This window comes from Aythya ferina (genome assembly GCF_964211825.1).
Source record: "Aythya ferina genome assembly, chromosome: Z".
In the NCBI taxonomy this organism is placed as follows: Eukaryota; Metazoa; Chordata; class Aves; order Anseriformes; family Anatidae; genus Aythya; species Aythya ferina.
The window spans coordinates 61,584,889-61,599,967 of NC_140299.1; the positions used below are offsets into that span (position 1 = coordinate 61,584,889).

Sequence of the window (15,079 nt, forward strand, 5' to 3'; positions counted from 1 at the left end):
TTCCTGTTTTCAATGGTACGCATGCTTCCTCATACTTCCTCATATTCCTTATTCAGTTTAAATTCAGAAAAATTAAACTTAACTTTCAAATTTTATATTGGGGAACTAAATGAAACCTCTTAGCATGATTTTACTTACCTTTTAGTTGACTTGATTATTCAATTAAGATTCATCTGGAAGAGCAAATTTGTATAAGGATTGTATAAGGAGTTACACAAGCAGTAAGATCAAAGGCTTAATGAGAGCATACGCAGAAAATACTTTCTTGCTAGTGTAGTTTTCAGGATAGGTTGCAAGCTGTATTTGCAGCATGTTCCAGAAGTTCAGAAAAACTGCTGAATAGGAGGTTTTAGTTGTTTCATCTTTTCCAAAGTATTGCAGTAACAATGAATTTCTCTCTTTTTCTCTTTCGGGTTTGACGTCCTGTACCTAGGAAATTCTCACTATAATGTTAGGAGGGTAACTTACACATGCACAAAGTGGTGGGCTTCTTGTTATTCTGATGAATAAGAAATTTGTAATTTCAGCTGTAAAGAGCTTCGAACATGGTTAGCCATGTTTAGTTATATTGTTTGTTAGAGGAAGAACTTCTGTTTTTTTGGTATTGGAAAAGTGGGGAACAATTTGAATTTTTATCATTTAGTTTTTTATTTCTCCTTTGTAATGGCTGAGTAATTTTGACTTAAGACTGTTATGATATTAACCAAAGTAACATTTTTTGAAAAGGCACGTATGACCAATTAGCACAATCACTATGAAAACAACATTTTCAATTTTATGGTTTCTGTGCCATACCTTCCCTACACATATTTACAATATGAGGTGTCTTAATACTACGAATTGGCTTTTATCTGTTTCTTCTGCTGTGCAGTATGACCACTTCTTGGGTTGATACTGCATGAAGATTTGCTTTAATCTTGATTACTTGGAGTTGTTTTTTAACAACAGACACCATTACTAGTATATTTATGCTTTTATTCTGTTAAAATTTGTCAGTATTTACCGTTGTCTTTTCACACCACATCTCCATTAGTCTGTTCTGTCCTAAGGAATCTTGAGCCACTGGACTGACCACCTTTTGTTTCATAAAACCTGTAGGTAGGCGGCATCTTCTAGATATGTTTGGCAGTGCTTGTTGATCATACATAAATGATTAAATATGGTCTATTATCTCTATAGTTTCTTATTGCTAGAATTAGAGTGCCAATAAAAGGAGTGTTATAATATGATGCTGTGATTTTCCTTCATGTATTCTGGCTTTCCCTTATACCTAATGCAGTCGTTAATGAACTACTTTCATAAGCTTAATCATGTGTATCGAATGGAAGCCCATTGGAAAAAGCCTTTGAACTGGCAATCGTTTGATACTGGCAGTTCTGTTTAATGGGTTTAAATTAAATGTTTAGGAAGTTCAGTGGTAAGTGGGACCGAGAAAATTTTACAGTTAGGTAATTTTTTTCTTGTTGTTTGCTTTGCCAAAATACTCATGTTTAGTATTTTCTCTTATTTTTTTTAGGGCTGAGGGTAGCCCAGGATGGCCGCAGCTTCCTATGATCAGTTGTTAAAACAAGTTGAGGCATTAAAGATGGAGAACTCCAACCTTCGACAGGAGCTAGAGGACAACTCAAATCACCTAACAAAACTGGAAACTGAGGCATCTAACATGAAGGTATTGCAACTGCATCATTTTTTGTGTGGATGCCTTTTGTATTTGATTGTGTGTGTTTCAGTGGACTGGTAGTTCAATAGTTTCAGTGTTCTTCAAGATTCCTACAAGCCTTCATTTACAGGCTGTGTAAGGGAAACAGCTATCAATCAAATTTACTTAATAAAATGTACTTTTTGTTTTCTTTTGTTTTTAATATGGAAATCAAAATATTTCAAAACTGTTTTTAGAAGCTCCTTCAAATTTTCTAGCTTTTTTCCTGGTGTATCATGATACATATTACCATTTTACCACTGCTGTACTTGCCAGCAGAAAGTTGTGTGAGAGGCTGGAGACTGTCAGTGTTTTAAGGTAAGTTTAATAATTTAATAATTTTGGGGTTTATTAGAGTTACAATATATAGCAACCCCCCAAAAAAAGTTAATTTTAAAGTAAGACCAGAAGTCTTCAGCCTCTCCGACAGCCTACATTCATACAATAATTCCATCCAAATCTAACGATGTCTTACGTCTAGGTGTAGGCTTTCAGAATGACCTATCCAGGACAAAACACTAGGCAAAAATGGAATTTAGACTGATTTTGATAAACTGGAAGATACATAACAGCTGCATCTATGTGACAATGACCCTGAAGAAGGCAGAATTTCAGAAGCATTCTAGCAGCATTAATAGGGTGCCCTTCTTGAGCTGACAAATCTTGCTTCTTTTTGCTAACAGCCAGCAGAACCAGAGAGCTTTTGGTACCAAAGCTAATACTCTTGTTACCTCTGCAAATGGTACTGTATAGCATAGGCTAGCTCTAAATATTAAACAACTTTTGTGGACAACAGTGTCCATCTCCTTGCATTCCCATCTTTATATCATTGACTTACTGTTACCTTTATAGCTGATCTTTGTAATCTGATTACTATAGCAATTAAAAAAAATACTTTTAATTGAACTTTCCTCCAGCATGTAGAATGACCTATATATTCTTTGTCAGAAGGATTTTTTTGTTCTGAATCACTGTCATTAGAAATTACAACACTTATAACCAAAAAAAAAATTGTAGTTCTTTTTATTTAAACCTTATATTGTGGGGTAAAATGCAAGTGTCTTTTACCTAAACTGAGATGAAGTAATAGTCTGTAACGCGCCAGCTACTTGAAACTGTATTTGGTATTAGCAACTGTGAAAAACAACTGCTTGCTTAATTCTCTATCTGAAAGCTAGATCTGTTACTTACACTGTTTTTCTTAAGATAACGTTATAACAAAGCTATCAGTAACTTTCCTTCTCTCTCTGACACTGCAGTCTAAGATTTCCTTCACTGCAGGGAGTGAAGAATGGGATAAGTGATCTTTGCAGTTTTGAAAAGGAAAAACAGAAATGCCTTTTTTCCCTTGCTTGTTCCCATACAGCTCTTTTTTTTGTGTGTGTAGATCGATAAATTTCCAGTGACATAGAGACAGACATTAATGCCTCTAGGGCATTAATTTGGGATGTGGGACAGCCGTATTCCCTTACTTCAAATCTCATGGATCACCAAACTGAAAGCAGTTCTATCACACTCGACAGAAAATGTTTATGCTTGTATTCCAAGTAGATACCTCATATTTTCTCTCCTTAAATGACAAACTGGATATGAGGAATTTATCCTAAAACTCCTCCAACTCAAGTATCAGTCTCAGGGTTTCTTTTCATTTTAGAGGGAGGAGGTTATTTAGACTAATCTGATTTTTTTTTTCCCCGTATTCTATCAAAGAATCCCAGGCATCTCTGTTCCTCATGAGTGCTTGCTTCTGGATCCAAAGCAAGATGCCATTTCTTTCTCTTGTTTGTTTCAGATATATTTGAAAAGGATTGAAACCTTGCTTTGTCTTCCTTATGTTGAATTTGAAGGATATTATGGGAATCACCTTAAGTATTTGTCGTGGTTTAACCCGGCTGGCAGCTAAACACCACGCAGCCGTTCGCTCACCCTCCCCCCTCCCTCTCTTGGACGGGGGAGAGAAATGGAAAGTGAAGCCCGTGAGTTGAGATAAAGACAGTTTAATAAGACAGGAAAAGAATAATAACAAAATAATAATAACAATAATAATAATAATGATACAATGGTGATAATAGGAAAGTAATAATAGTATGTACAAACAAGTGATGCACAATGCAATTTCTCACCACCCGCTGACCGATGCCCAGCTTAACCCCGAGCAGTCCGGCCCCCCTCCCCCAGCTAGCCACCCCTATATATTGTTTAGCATGACGTCAGATGGTATGGAATACCCCTTTGGCTAGTTTGGGTCACCTGTCCTGGGTCTGTCCCCTCCCAGCTCTTACTGCACCCCCAGCCTGCCTGTTGGCAGGACAGAGCAAAAGTCTGAGATGTCCTTGGCTTGGTATAAGCACTGCTCTGCAACAATTAAAACATCGGGGTGTTATGAGCACTCTTCTCATCCTAAGCCAAAACACAGCATTCCACCAGCTACTAGGAAGAAAATTAACTCTGTTCTAACTGAAACCAGGACAGTATTGGAGCGTGTGGGTGAAAAAGTTTGATGGGGATCCTGCAGGATTCTGTTCACTCAGGAGACAATTTTAGTATTGTACATTTTCAGAGAAAGTACATAGTGGCTTTGTACCACTGAAAGAAGCTGGTTTCTTCATGGCTCATATGGTTCCAGTGCCATGATTAGAGATAATTGCAATAAAAGTAATTAGAAGAAACAAGGAAGTGTAGATAGAAAGTCTCTGGGCTACCATATAAGTAGTTAATGCTCCAACTACTTTCGAACTCCAGTCCTCTGGGATACCACATAAGCACTGTCGAGCTGTAGCAGCTCCTCCTGCCAAGTGCAGTCCCAAACACGAAAGGGATAAAGGGAGTGGCAGTGGGGCAAATGAGTTGTGGTCCCATGACATTATGTGCAGCAGTGTTGTCGCTGTTACACCGTTCATTTTGATCTGTAGAAATACTTCATAGTTTTTCTTCAGACTGTGCTAGTATGTTTGCCCATTCTGCCTTATATTCTTTAATCAGTCATGGAAGGCAATCATTGGGAGGGGAATTTTGAAGGCAATATTGAATATTTTGAAAGAAATTGATTCTGAAAGTTGTAGTGTTAAAATTTGTGAAAGTATACCTCATTTTTCATAATCTCTCCATTCCTGAAATGTAAGATAATCGTACTGGAATTAAAAGCTTAACATGAGCTCATCTTGCAGATGCATTTATTGTAAACTACTACTGACCTATATAAGAACAACGTCTGCATCTGAATGCTTCATTTTTAAAGCTAAATTTCATAATTAAAAGGGAAAACTTTGCTGACCAAAAGAGGAAGTGAGGGGTAAACAAAGATGAATGCTATCAGGGTGCCAAAATGACTTATAAAACAGTGTACACTTTCTTTTTTAATTTGTGTTGTCTTAGAGATTAACTGTTCAAACAAAAGAAATCCCTCAGAGTATTATGACTAACTTGGGAAATTCAGTCGTTACTGTTGGCTTACTGTCAGATGAAATACAGCAGTTCTGTGTGATAAAATGTTCTCTCCAAATAAACAAATATGCTGTTGGAGTTTGGTGGTCAATGAATTAATGATGTTGGCCCATAAACATAAAAGAACAGTTTAAGTGTGTAGGTGTAGATAGTAAGCATAACCACATAAAACACAGACTATGGACAAATTTAGGAAAAAATGGACTAGCAGATTTGAACTCAAAGGCTGTAAATTTTTTGAAGAGACAAAAAGCAGTTCAGCATCAGCTCTACTGCTACTTTCCTGTAAATGTAGAACTCTGTCAGAAAAAGACCTCAATTTTTAAGACATACGTTGCAAGTGAAGACTGTCCTACTTGGCTTATGTGAGGAACAATTGTTAAGGATGGTGCGTTTTTTCATATGATACTGAATTCGTATCAATATCTTTCCCCATACAAGATCTGTGTGGACATGGTTACTTTTAATTTAATCTCAGATACTTAAAAGCTAGCAAAAGAATAACTTATGTTATGTTTGATTTCCATGCTTGCTCTGTCTCTGCTTGGATTTAATTGTAAAATAATAATTGTGTGTTGTCTTGTGTGAGAAAGACGCCAACTTTATTATGTGCACTGCTCTGTGAGCATAATGTCTTCCCTTTTGTGTTTATATAGCACATTTACAGTTACATTTTCCATATTATTTTCCAGCTCATTTAATGTCCTCTATACTGTCTCCATGTATCAATACAAAATACATTCAGATATCCTGATTATTTTTAGAAGAGTTCTAAGTAGCTGAAACTACACTGTAAAGAAACAAAGCAATGGTTAAACTTCTATGGAATCTTTTTTTCTTTTCATGTTCATGAAACACATTTTTCATACTTTTTACATTTTTTTTTTGATTTTTTTGGCAGATGGTTGCCTTCATATAAATATTTTAGTATTAATGATTTTCTGTTTTGTTTGTTTTGTTGTTTTATTTGTTTGTTTACAGAATTCAGATTTTAAAGACAAACTAGAGAGCTAGTTACTGTGATGTTCAGTGTGGGTCCAAAGTGTGGCTTCTTTTTGACATGGAAAGTATTTTTTTTTCTGCAAATTAGCAGAGTAGTAAACCTCATAATCGTTGATATTGTTGGATTGGAACAGATTTTGAATTAAAAAAATAGTGCTGATATTTTGAGAATTTTGATTTTGAATATGTTTGTACAGCGTTTAGATAACTGAAAAGTAGCTGCAGAAGACACTTCAAGCCAATATAATATATCAGATTTATTTTAGGTTTTTGTATACTTTGTGCAGTTGATTAATTAATACTTAAATTCGCTGAATTAAAGGTCAGAGGTGTGCTATACAAGATGCCATGGTGCCTGTTCCATTTGCAGCGGTCATGCTAAATTTGTGAGAATATGGGAAAGCTTATTCCTTAGAGGAACTGAGTGTGATTTTATGTAAAAAAAATAACTTGCATTTTATTTTCTCTGCAAATACAACTTCCTACCGTTCTTTTTGTGACTATTTAAAGAGATGAACAAACAGATCTTTAGCAGGAATAGCAGACTCACTAGCAAGATGGCAACTTAAGAGAAGAGTTACAGTAGCTTGGTTGTTTCATGAAAAAGATGGAATTTTAAAAATGCACTGCTTCCAGCTTGAAGTTTGTTTATAAAAACTGGAGATGGATGTTCAGAGTGTTTCAGGAGCAAGCTCACTAGCAGTGTTTTGACACTGTTACACTTTTTGCTTATGAACTCTTCGTTAACGTGTGGAAGTGGGATTTTGCCTTAAGAGTTCAAATGACAGCAACAACAAATAATGCTGATTTCTTACACCAAGAATACCAATGACTGAATCACATCCTTTTTTAGAAAAGTTTACACTTGGAGAAACATAAAAATTTAAATGTTATTGACACTCTTCATTCCTCATATGCACATTTTAAGGTTTGGTTCAAAATGTCTGCCCAGAGAGAGCCTCTTCCAGAATATGTAAATGCTTTTATCTAATGCTTTCCTGATTACCTAAACAGGTGATTGCATTTTTTTTAATTCACCTTCCTCATTTAATGGTCAGACTATCTCCTGCTTAGCCACTGTTTCTTGATACTTAACCATGAGAACCTACTTTATTCTGATCAGTTGTCCCTCTGATCGTCAGTGTTTAGTGATCCTCATTGTAAAGCACAAAAGATGCCAAGAGGTTTTTCTGTTTCTGGCACAGGAATCCATTTCAATGTATCGTGATAATCCATGTGCTTGCAAATCAGAATTTGAAGCCTGTCATATTTGAAGCCTGACAGAAATCCCTGAAACATACTGCTTACAAATCTTGTCACATGTTGTATGCATACATGGTATGTATCTTCCTATACATAAGCTTTGTCAGGTTAACGGTGGATACATACAATTAATGGATCCCATCTTCAGTAATCTATCAGCAGTTTTTACTACAAAGTACCTGAAATTGTATATTTTACTACTGTGTCAGATAAACAGGTCTTTCCCATCACTTTCTGAAAGGAAAGTATTTGTTGCTTCATCTCACTTTTCCCCTTTTTCTTCTTTTATCTTTGGAGAAAAGATTTATAGTTGACATCACAGAGTAAAGTATTTCAGCAAGGCATACAGCAATAAAAAAATTGAAGAATAATGTTAAGATATGAAAGTATAATATTCAGTACATGGAAGAGAAACACATTAGAATAGATGTATTTGATCTGGAATTCCTGTTAGTGAATAGGCTGGTAAGCAAGGGTAGTAAGCAAACTGCAGTGTGACTGTGAAATGCTTGTATTTGAATCTTAAGTGTTAGTGCCGTAGCTGTGTCTGTGTGCGTTCTGTCACGGACTGGAATACTAGCTTTATTTCCAGAGCAGTCACTGGAAATCTGATCTCCAGGTGTGATGAGGCATCTGATACTTTCACAAAGAGATTGGGACAAGTATAATAGAGTGGGTTGTAGTTGCTTGATAACTAAAAGCAGTGTAGTAATATTTCCACAGTAATTGCACATAAGGAGCTTACAGATACTTCCCTGATACACAGAGAGCATCTCAGGGGTTGTGTCTGAAAATTTATTGTCAATAATAGAAAAAACTTTTAGCATGAAGGGATAAAAGATACAGTGAAATGTCAGAAATATTTGATATTCACTCAAGTGTTTTGAAGTAATTCACATATGAAATCACTGAACTGTCAACAGTAAGGTGCAACCTGTGCCATCCCCTGGTTTTCGGCAACTGGAGGACTGAGGCGTAACCCCTCTGGCTTTGAGAAAGAGTGGATTACAGCCTAGGAAAGAGGAAAAATCATTTCCCGGAGTGATCATGAGATAGGGATGCTTATAACTGTAGTTAACCAAACATTTCCACAGTCTTCACTGGCTTGTCAGCCAGTCATTTCTTGTTTGTTCGTGGATCGCAAAGTTTCTCTGTGGTAGGTTCCCTCCTCGCAGCAGTTCATCACGTAGAGCTTCTTAGTCAAAGCTGCTGCCCCATATAGTCTACGCTGTGTCGACTGTATTGCTTTAGAGTTGGACCCCTGTCTCCCGGGCTTCTTACCCAGCATGTTTTCACTTTCTTCCTTAGATATCTTCCCTTACCCTTATGTTTAACAGATAGCAAATAATGACACACTGTTAATCTACAGAATTCAAACTGATGGTAATCTTTTTTTTTTTAATTTGACTCTTCCACCAAATAGACATCTGCACTGCTCATCAAATTTGTGTATGTAATTTTCCTGCAAGATCCTCTGCTTACTGAAGTCCTCCTGGTTATAGCAACCACTGGTGCTTGTCAGACAATGATCATGATCTGTGCTACATGTTTAAAATGCCCTCAGCGTGAGTGTTACGGAAGGTGGCAGGTGTGATGCCACTTTTCAAGAAAACGTCCTAGGAAAAACTGCTGATCTCCCTCATCAGATTCTTGAAAATTTGGGAAAGTTCTTCAATTGCTATGTGAGTTAAAGGTAGAAAATAAAGAAAAAAATAAACAGTAGAATAAATGGTTATTTTTTGTTTTTTTTTTTTTACTGTAGCTAGTAGTGACCTAGTGAGATTTTTGCTGTGACTTGATTTTTTTTCAACATATTCGCAAGTTATTTGGAGAAGAAAAATAAAAAGATGTAAAAGTTTGACTAATGATTTTTGGTAAGGCAATATCGAGCACTGAGTGTGAAGAGCTGCAGAAGGATTTTGTGGTATCGAGTGACTGAGGAAATGGGTGCCAGATAAAACCCAGTGCGTTTGGATGCCAAAAATCAATCAGGGGTTAGCACCACCAGCGATGCAGATTCAGGAAGTCTGCAAGTTAAGGACAGCTGGGAAGAGGGATACAGGAGTGGAATGAACAATGTGTTTTTTGTTCATGTATCTGCTCTGGGTTCCTGCCAAGGTAGGATGTTGGCACAGGTTGGCATTTGGTCTGACTCAGCGTGAGGAGGGTGCCTGCTTTCGCTTCCACTCTTTTTTTCCCAGCAGGGTCACGATCTCTTAAGGCTGGTTAGAGCAGAGCCCCAGGAGGAGGAGGAGGAGGAGGAATCTTCCTCTGTTCTAGAGCCCCTGAGCATTATGAAGGAGAGGGCCTTCAGAGGCCGGGTGTGGGAAGGGATGGTGGGAGGGGGAGAGGGAAGGGAAGGTGACAACAACAACATGCCGGGGAGCCCGTAACTGAAGAAGAGATCCTAGGAGACTGCAGCATAGAGTAGGAAATGGAGCAGTCTACCTGGCTGGTGTTGGAAAGAGCCCTTTCTCTGAGCAGGTAGCAATCTACAGCGTGTGCTGCAATTCACATCTGCCCTGCAAGGGGTGCAGTAGGCAGGGGAGAGCTGTACGGGGCCTCAGGAAATGCAGCAGAAGTGTCTTTTCAGGTCATTTAAATTGTTAATATTTTTTATTAAAAGGTTTGCTAATTATCCTGGTTTACAGCTTAGCTTTTTGTTCTGTTTAAAACCTTTTCAGTTGTCGTTAGGTACTCAATAGAAGGTCTTAATGAGAAGGTCTAAGCAGATCCACTGCATAGCTCTGGTCCTAAGTAGCACAATCCTCAGTGTGTTTAGTTCATGGAAAAAATACTTTTGAAAATAATTTCAGAAACATTTTTTGTTTGTTTACTATTTTTTGGTGAAAATTTATACTCTAACATGTTAATTGGGACAAAAATGCTTGAAAAGTTAACTTCGGAAATTCTATATAAGGTGGCTCTGAGATAACATGATAGAAAGTGGTGGGGTTTTTGTTTGTTTGTGGGTCGTGTGCTTCTTTGTGGTTGTTGTTTTTAGGAAACCTGAGTTCTTAGATTGTTTTAGAAGGATGGGAGTATTTGAGTAGAGTTGCCAATATGACCCAGTTGCTTTGTTATGAAGCAGTTGCAAAGGATTGTGATCATACTGTGAGGTCAATGTTTCAGTGAGACTGTTGAAATGTTGCCATTTCTTACTGTATCCTTTGCTTCCAGTGTTTTATTTTTCTTCCCATCATCCTGGTTCTGACTGTATATGTTTGTCTGACAATTTTTTAGAGAAGGATCCTGTTTACATTGATACAGATGGGAGTAAAAGAAACTTTTTTGCTTGCCACTTAGAGCAGTTAAACATAAATTCTCCTTCCTTAATTAGCTTGTGTGTCACCAGCTAATGGGAACCTTCTAGCATGCTCGACATTTGCTCATTGCCATGCAAGTAGTGTACCTCAAGAAGTGGTGCCGACATTGAATCTGTCTTTGTCCTGGCATTGTTTCCATGCATTTTCCAGCCAACTTTAATAAGTCAGCCTCATTGTGTCTGACTGATTCTTCAACATTTTGGTAAAAGTGGCCAAAGTTAAAGGTTTGTTTTGTTTTGTTTTGTTTTGTTTTCTGTACTTTTTACAAAAAGTTAGGCTCTTAGGAGTTATTTGTATGGTTCTGTGTCCTCTGTTGACTTAACAGAGGTTGTTTTTCTTCTCCTAACTTCCATTTTTAAAAGCCCGGTTTGATAGATGTTTCATCTAGCACACAGTAGAAGCTTTGTTTTGATTTCTTTGATAGTTCACTGAATTTTGTTGTGGCCCAGCTTTAGGCAAGCTTTAAGCAGAAACATAAATTACAGCAGACAATAAAGGGAAATGTAGAAGGAACTAAAAGTGTTTTGAAGAACAGCTCAAGCTGCATTAGTGAACAAGAGGAGTTTGAGTAAGCTTCTTTCTTTTGAAAAGGAATTTTTGGGAGGGAATTAATGACTCAGAAGTATAAAGACATTTCTGTGAAATTCATCTTTGTATCCATTTCCAGTGGTGGGGATGATACAAATTATCTGACTCCCAGGTCTGTTCTTCACTTGTAACACAAATGAGCTTTGAGACTGAAACAAACTATGAAAGCATGGTCATTTACACAAGAGAGGTTTTTGACTTTTTTCTCTCTTTAAACCGGAAAAGAAAATACCACCAAAAAAAAAAAATAAGTTAGAAGGCATCTTATTTGGGTTTGCACACTTAACTATTAAGGAGACATGAGCTTTAAGACAGATGATGACACCTGTATTTTGCAGCTGGCCTGTCTGTACACACTGTGGTTGTAGAATCATAACACAGTTTGGGCTGGAAGTCACCTTCAGGGTGCCAGTAATTCCAACCCCCCTACCATGGGTGGATGATACAATTTTACGTATTGTACCAAAAAAAAAATCTTCTGAAGTTAGCATACTCAATGCTTACAATAAGGATGAAAATACACCATTCTATAATGTGTTATTTTCTGATTTATATCTGCAATTGAAGTTTCTCAGTGCAGACTTTCATGCATGTTATGATGTGTAGAGTCAGGAATTTCTCTTGAAAGTTGTATTTTGACAGAAAAAATTCAGCTTACTATGTTAAAAACACAAGAACTGCATCCTCGTCTGTCAACTGGATTTCTTAGCCTGATAGTGTCTCCTTCATAAGCTATGGTCTCTCTGTGACTGGGTAGCCTACATCATGGAAATTGTTTGACTTCAGTCACAGTCAGAAACACCGTGTCCGTAAAGTTGAGCAGAAGGTAGGAGGGAATTCAATGCAAATTCAGAGATGCAGATCTCACGTGGCACCGTGTCATCCTAGACAGAGCTCAAAACTCAATTATATTCAGTACAGCCAACCAAATATTTTGGTTCAGTGAAAATAAATGTTTGCTTTCAGTATGACTGGATTATGTTTTATATTCTAGAATAATACAGCGTTTTAAAACTCATCTGCAAGTTAGCTGTCTTTGTAGTTTTAAGTGCGTGTATTTAACCTCATATCTATTTAGTAAGGGGGAGGTTGGGAAATACAATAGTAGCATGGGATCTGACACCTTAAGTCAGGTCCTCTCCCAAATGCTTGGCCCAGTGGGTGTTTGCTCAGAGTGTGTGCATATGCCACTGCTCTTAGTGAAAACCTTCTTTAGCTTTTTACTTCACCCCATTCTGCACAGCAGGCATCGTAAAAACGGACAGAACGTGATGGCACCTTGCATTGCTCTTTGAGTGGTGATACTAGCTTTCCACTTCTTTCCCTGAAGCCTTAATATTTGCTTTGTTTAACTGCCTGTATGATCAGTGTTACTGTACATGATAATAGTTCACCGGTCTAGTCTGAAAGTGAAATGAGCTGTGTACAGCCTTGAACATAAAGGCTGTCCATCTGGAGAATTATTTCTTAGGTGCAGGTTAGCAGAGCGCTAGCAACTGTACTTTCACTTCCTAATAGTCTTGCATTGACACTGACAATGCCTCTTTTGAGGATACATTTCTAAAGATTTTAATTTCGTCTGATGGAGACGCTATTGTAACTGGTAGTGCTTTGTTTGATGAACAAGAAGGGAGCAAAGCCAGTGATTCAGCGGTAACATTCCTACCCTGAGCAACTATTTGTGGGCTAGGTGCTAAATTCTGAGCTTCAGTACCACATGCTGTATTAATTTATTCATTATTTTCTTTACAACATATGATTGGTTTCCATTTTATTTCAGTATTTTCCTTCCAAACTTGTAAGCAGCTGAACTTTTCAAATATTTAAGGGAGATTGTTGTTCATAATTAGCATAGGAAGCATGCTTCCCCTCTCCCCCCCCCCCCGAGCTTTCATCTACATTCTCAAAGTAACTGCCTTATTCTAAGATGGATTTTCCACATTCTGGGTATTTCTGTTGTACCCTATGCACCACACACCCATGCTTTTCTTAAGAGGGAAGAGTTAATGTCAGTCATAAAGCACGAAAAGGAGCCTGTAACATCAGAATTATAACATGGAGGAAAAAATACGACACTGACTGTACAGTAGGTATGCCCCGGACAGTGAAATGTGTAGAGACATCCTCTAAAAAGAATGTTAACGGTAAACTTGAGGATTTCAGTTCATGTGGATTGAACATTTGGTAATGTCAGTGGAAGAAAATCCCTTAAGCTGAACAGTTTTTTTACAAATTGAATCAAATGATAATTCTGGAAAACATTTTTCTTGAATGACTCCACATGTAATGCAGTTAGACATTTGCAAATAACTTAAGTTCAAGTGAATTAAAAATTGCACCATTTTCTAGTTGTGGAAGTTCCAGTTTTTTATGAAATGCAGAGATGTGAAATAGTGAATTCTGTCAATAAAGAAGGAACAGTGGCATTATATTGACATGGATTTGTGTCTCTCAGTTTGCTGTTCTGATTTCACAATAATTAATATTTTTAGCACGGTGTTTGCAATTGAAAAGATTGTTCCAGAATCCAAATTGGTTGGAAAATTGAATAAAAGGTTTTTCTGTAATTCGTGTGAAAATGAGCTGGTGATATTTATAGTTACTGACATTATTTCAGACAGTGTTCTTTCTGAGCATAAGATAAGATGCTTTAGTTGATCTGACAGTGGACTTGCACTAAAATCTTAATGTGTTTCAGTGTGTGGTTACAGCAAGTGACAGCTCATGAGCATGGTGGCATCGTGCAAATAATTTTCCTTTAAAAAGTGACATTGTTTGAAATTAAAATGAACAACATCATTTCACATAAGAAACACTTTATTCTTCCTACAAGGTTAAAAGTTGATCTGTTTCAGTGTTTGACCTCAGTCAGCAGTACTGTCACCATTGCTGTGATCACTTGGGCTCGGTTATAGGGTTGAGGAACCAGAGCAATCGCCTGACGCTTCAGCCAGTGAGGAGGGCTCCCACTGAGCTAGATTAAGCAGCATTGTAATTTGCCAGAATGCACAGGAGTGAAGGACCTTTCCGTAATGCTCACTTGACCCTGTGAGTGTCACAGCTGCCCTGTGTGATAGTATTAAGGCACTGTCGAGTTGATACAGCTGTGAAGGGTCATGCTAGACCTTGAGCTTCAGGTTCTGCTCTCCATAAACGAATAGCAAACAGCACTCTGATTTTTTCCCCAGCTGTTTTGGCACCTAATGCTTTTGTTGAATTTGAGTGATGGATGTGCTTTTAGTATGTTATCTCTTTTTCTGCCCTTTCAAACCACTAATTGAAACAATGTGCAGCACTGGATCGAACTGTAAAAATCACTTTAAAATTAGAGTTCAGCTGTATTGTAAGCTTTCAGCATATTGCATTTAAAAACATAAGCACAGTTGCTGACAGAAATATTCTAATTTAAAAACAATGCAAAATATTTTGGAGTCATTCACGATGTACTATTCCATCCTGTATGGTACGAAGACAGATGTTCAATTACTGTCTGAAATTATAAACACTGCCTGTATTTGTGCAATTAGGCCTGGTTTTATACTCAAGTGTTAGAAATATAGTGCTAATCAAGGTAAACATAACCTAAAATATAAACTGAAAGATGACTCAGGTTTTGTCTACAAACACTGAAAGATACACACAGTGAAGTCTAGTGTTTAGATGACAGGAACATCTTCATTCAGGACCACGTATAGTTACTGGCTGAAAAGAAGGAACTGGTATGAAGAGTGTCTTAATAAAAAGTCATCGACAGAAT

At 37.3% G+C, this 15,079-nt stretch overlaps 1 protein-coding gene across 6 annotated transcripts in view; it reads left to right on the forward strand.

Annotated features, from left to right (window-relative positions):
* The window catches only part of APC (APC regulator of WNT signaling pathway), a 100,419-nt gene that overhangs the window by 36,939 nt on the left and 48,401 nt on the right, over window positions 1-15,079 (forward strand). For 5 of the 6 annotated variants that reach the window (XM_084504436.1, XM_084504434.1, XM_084504437.1 and 2 more), the window contains exon 2: window positions 1,517-1,669. In XM_084504436.1, the coding sequence (XP_084360562.1) occupies window positions 1,535-1,669 (135 nt within the window). In that variant the 5' untranslated portion in view covers window positions 1,517-1,534. Of the gene's footprint in view, window positions 1-1,516; window positions 1,670-9,870; window positions 9,893-15,079 lie in introns of those variants that run through there. The other variant, XM_084504439.1, reaches the window with a different exon arrangement.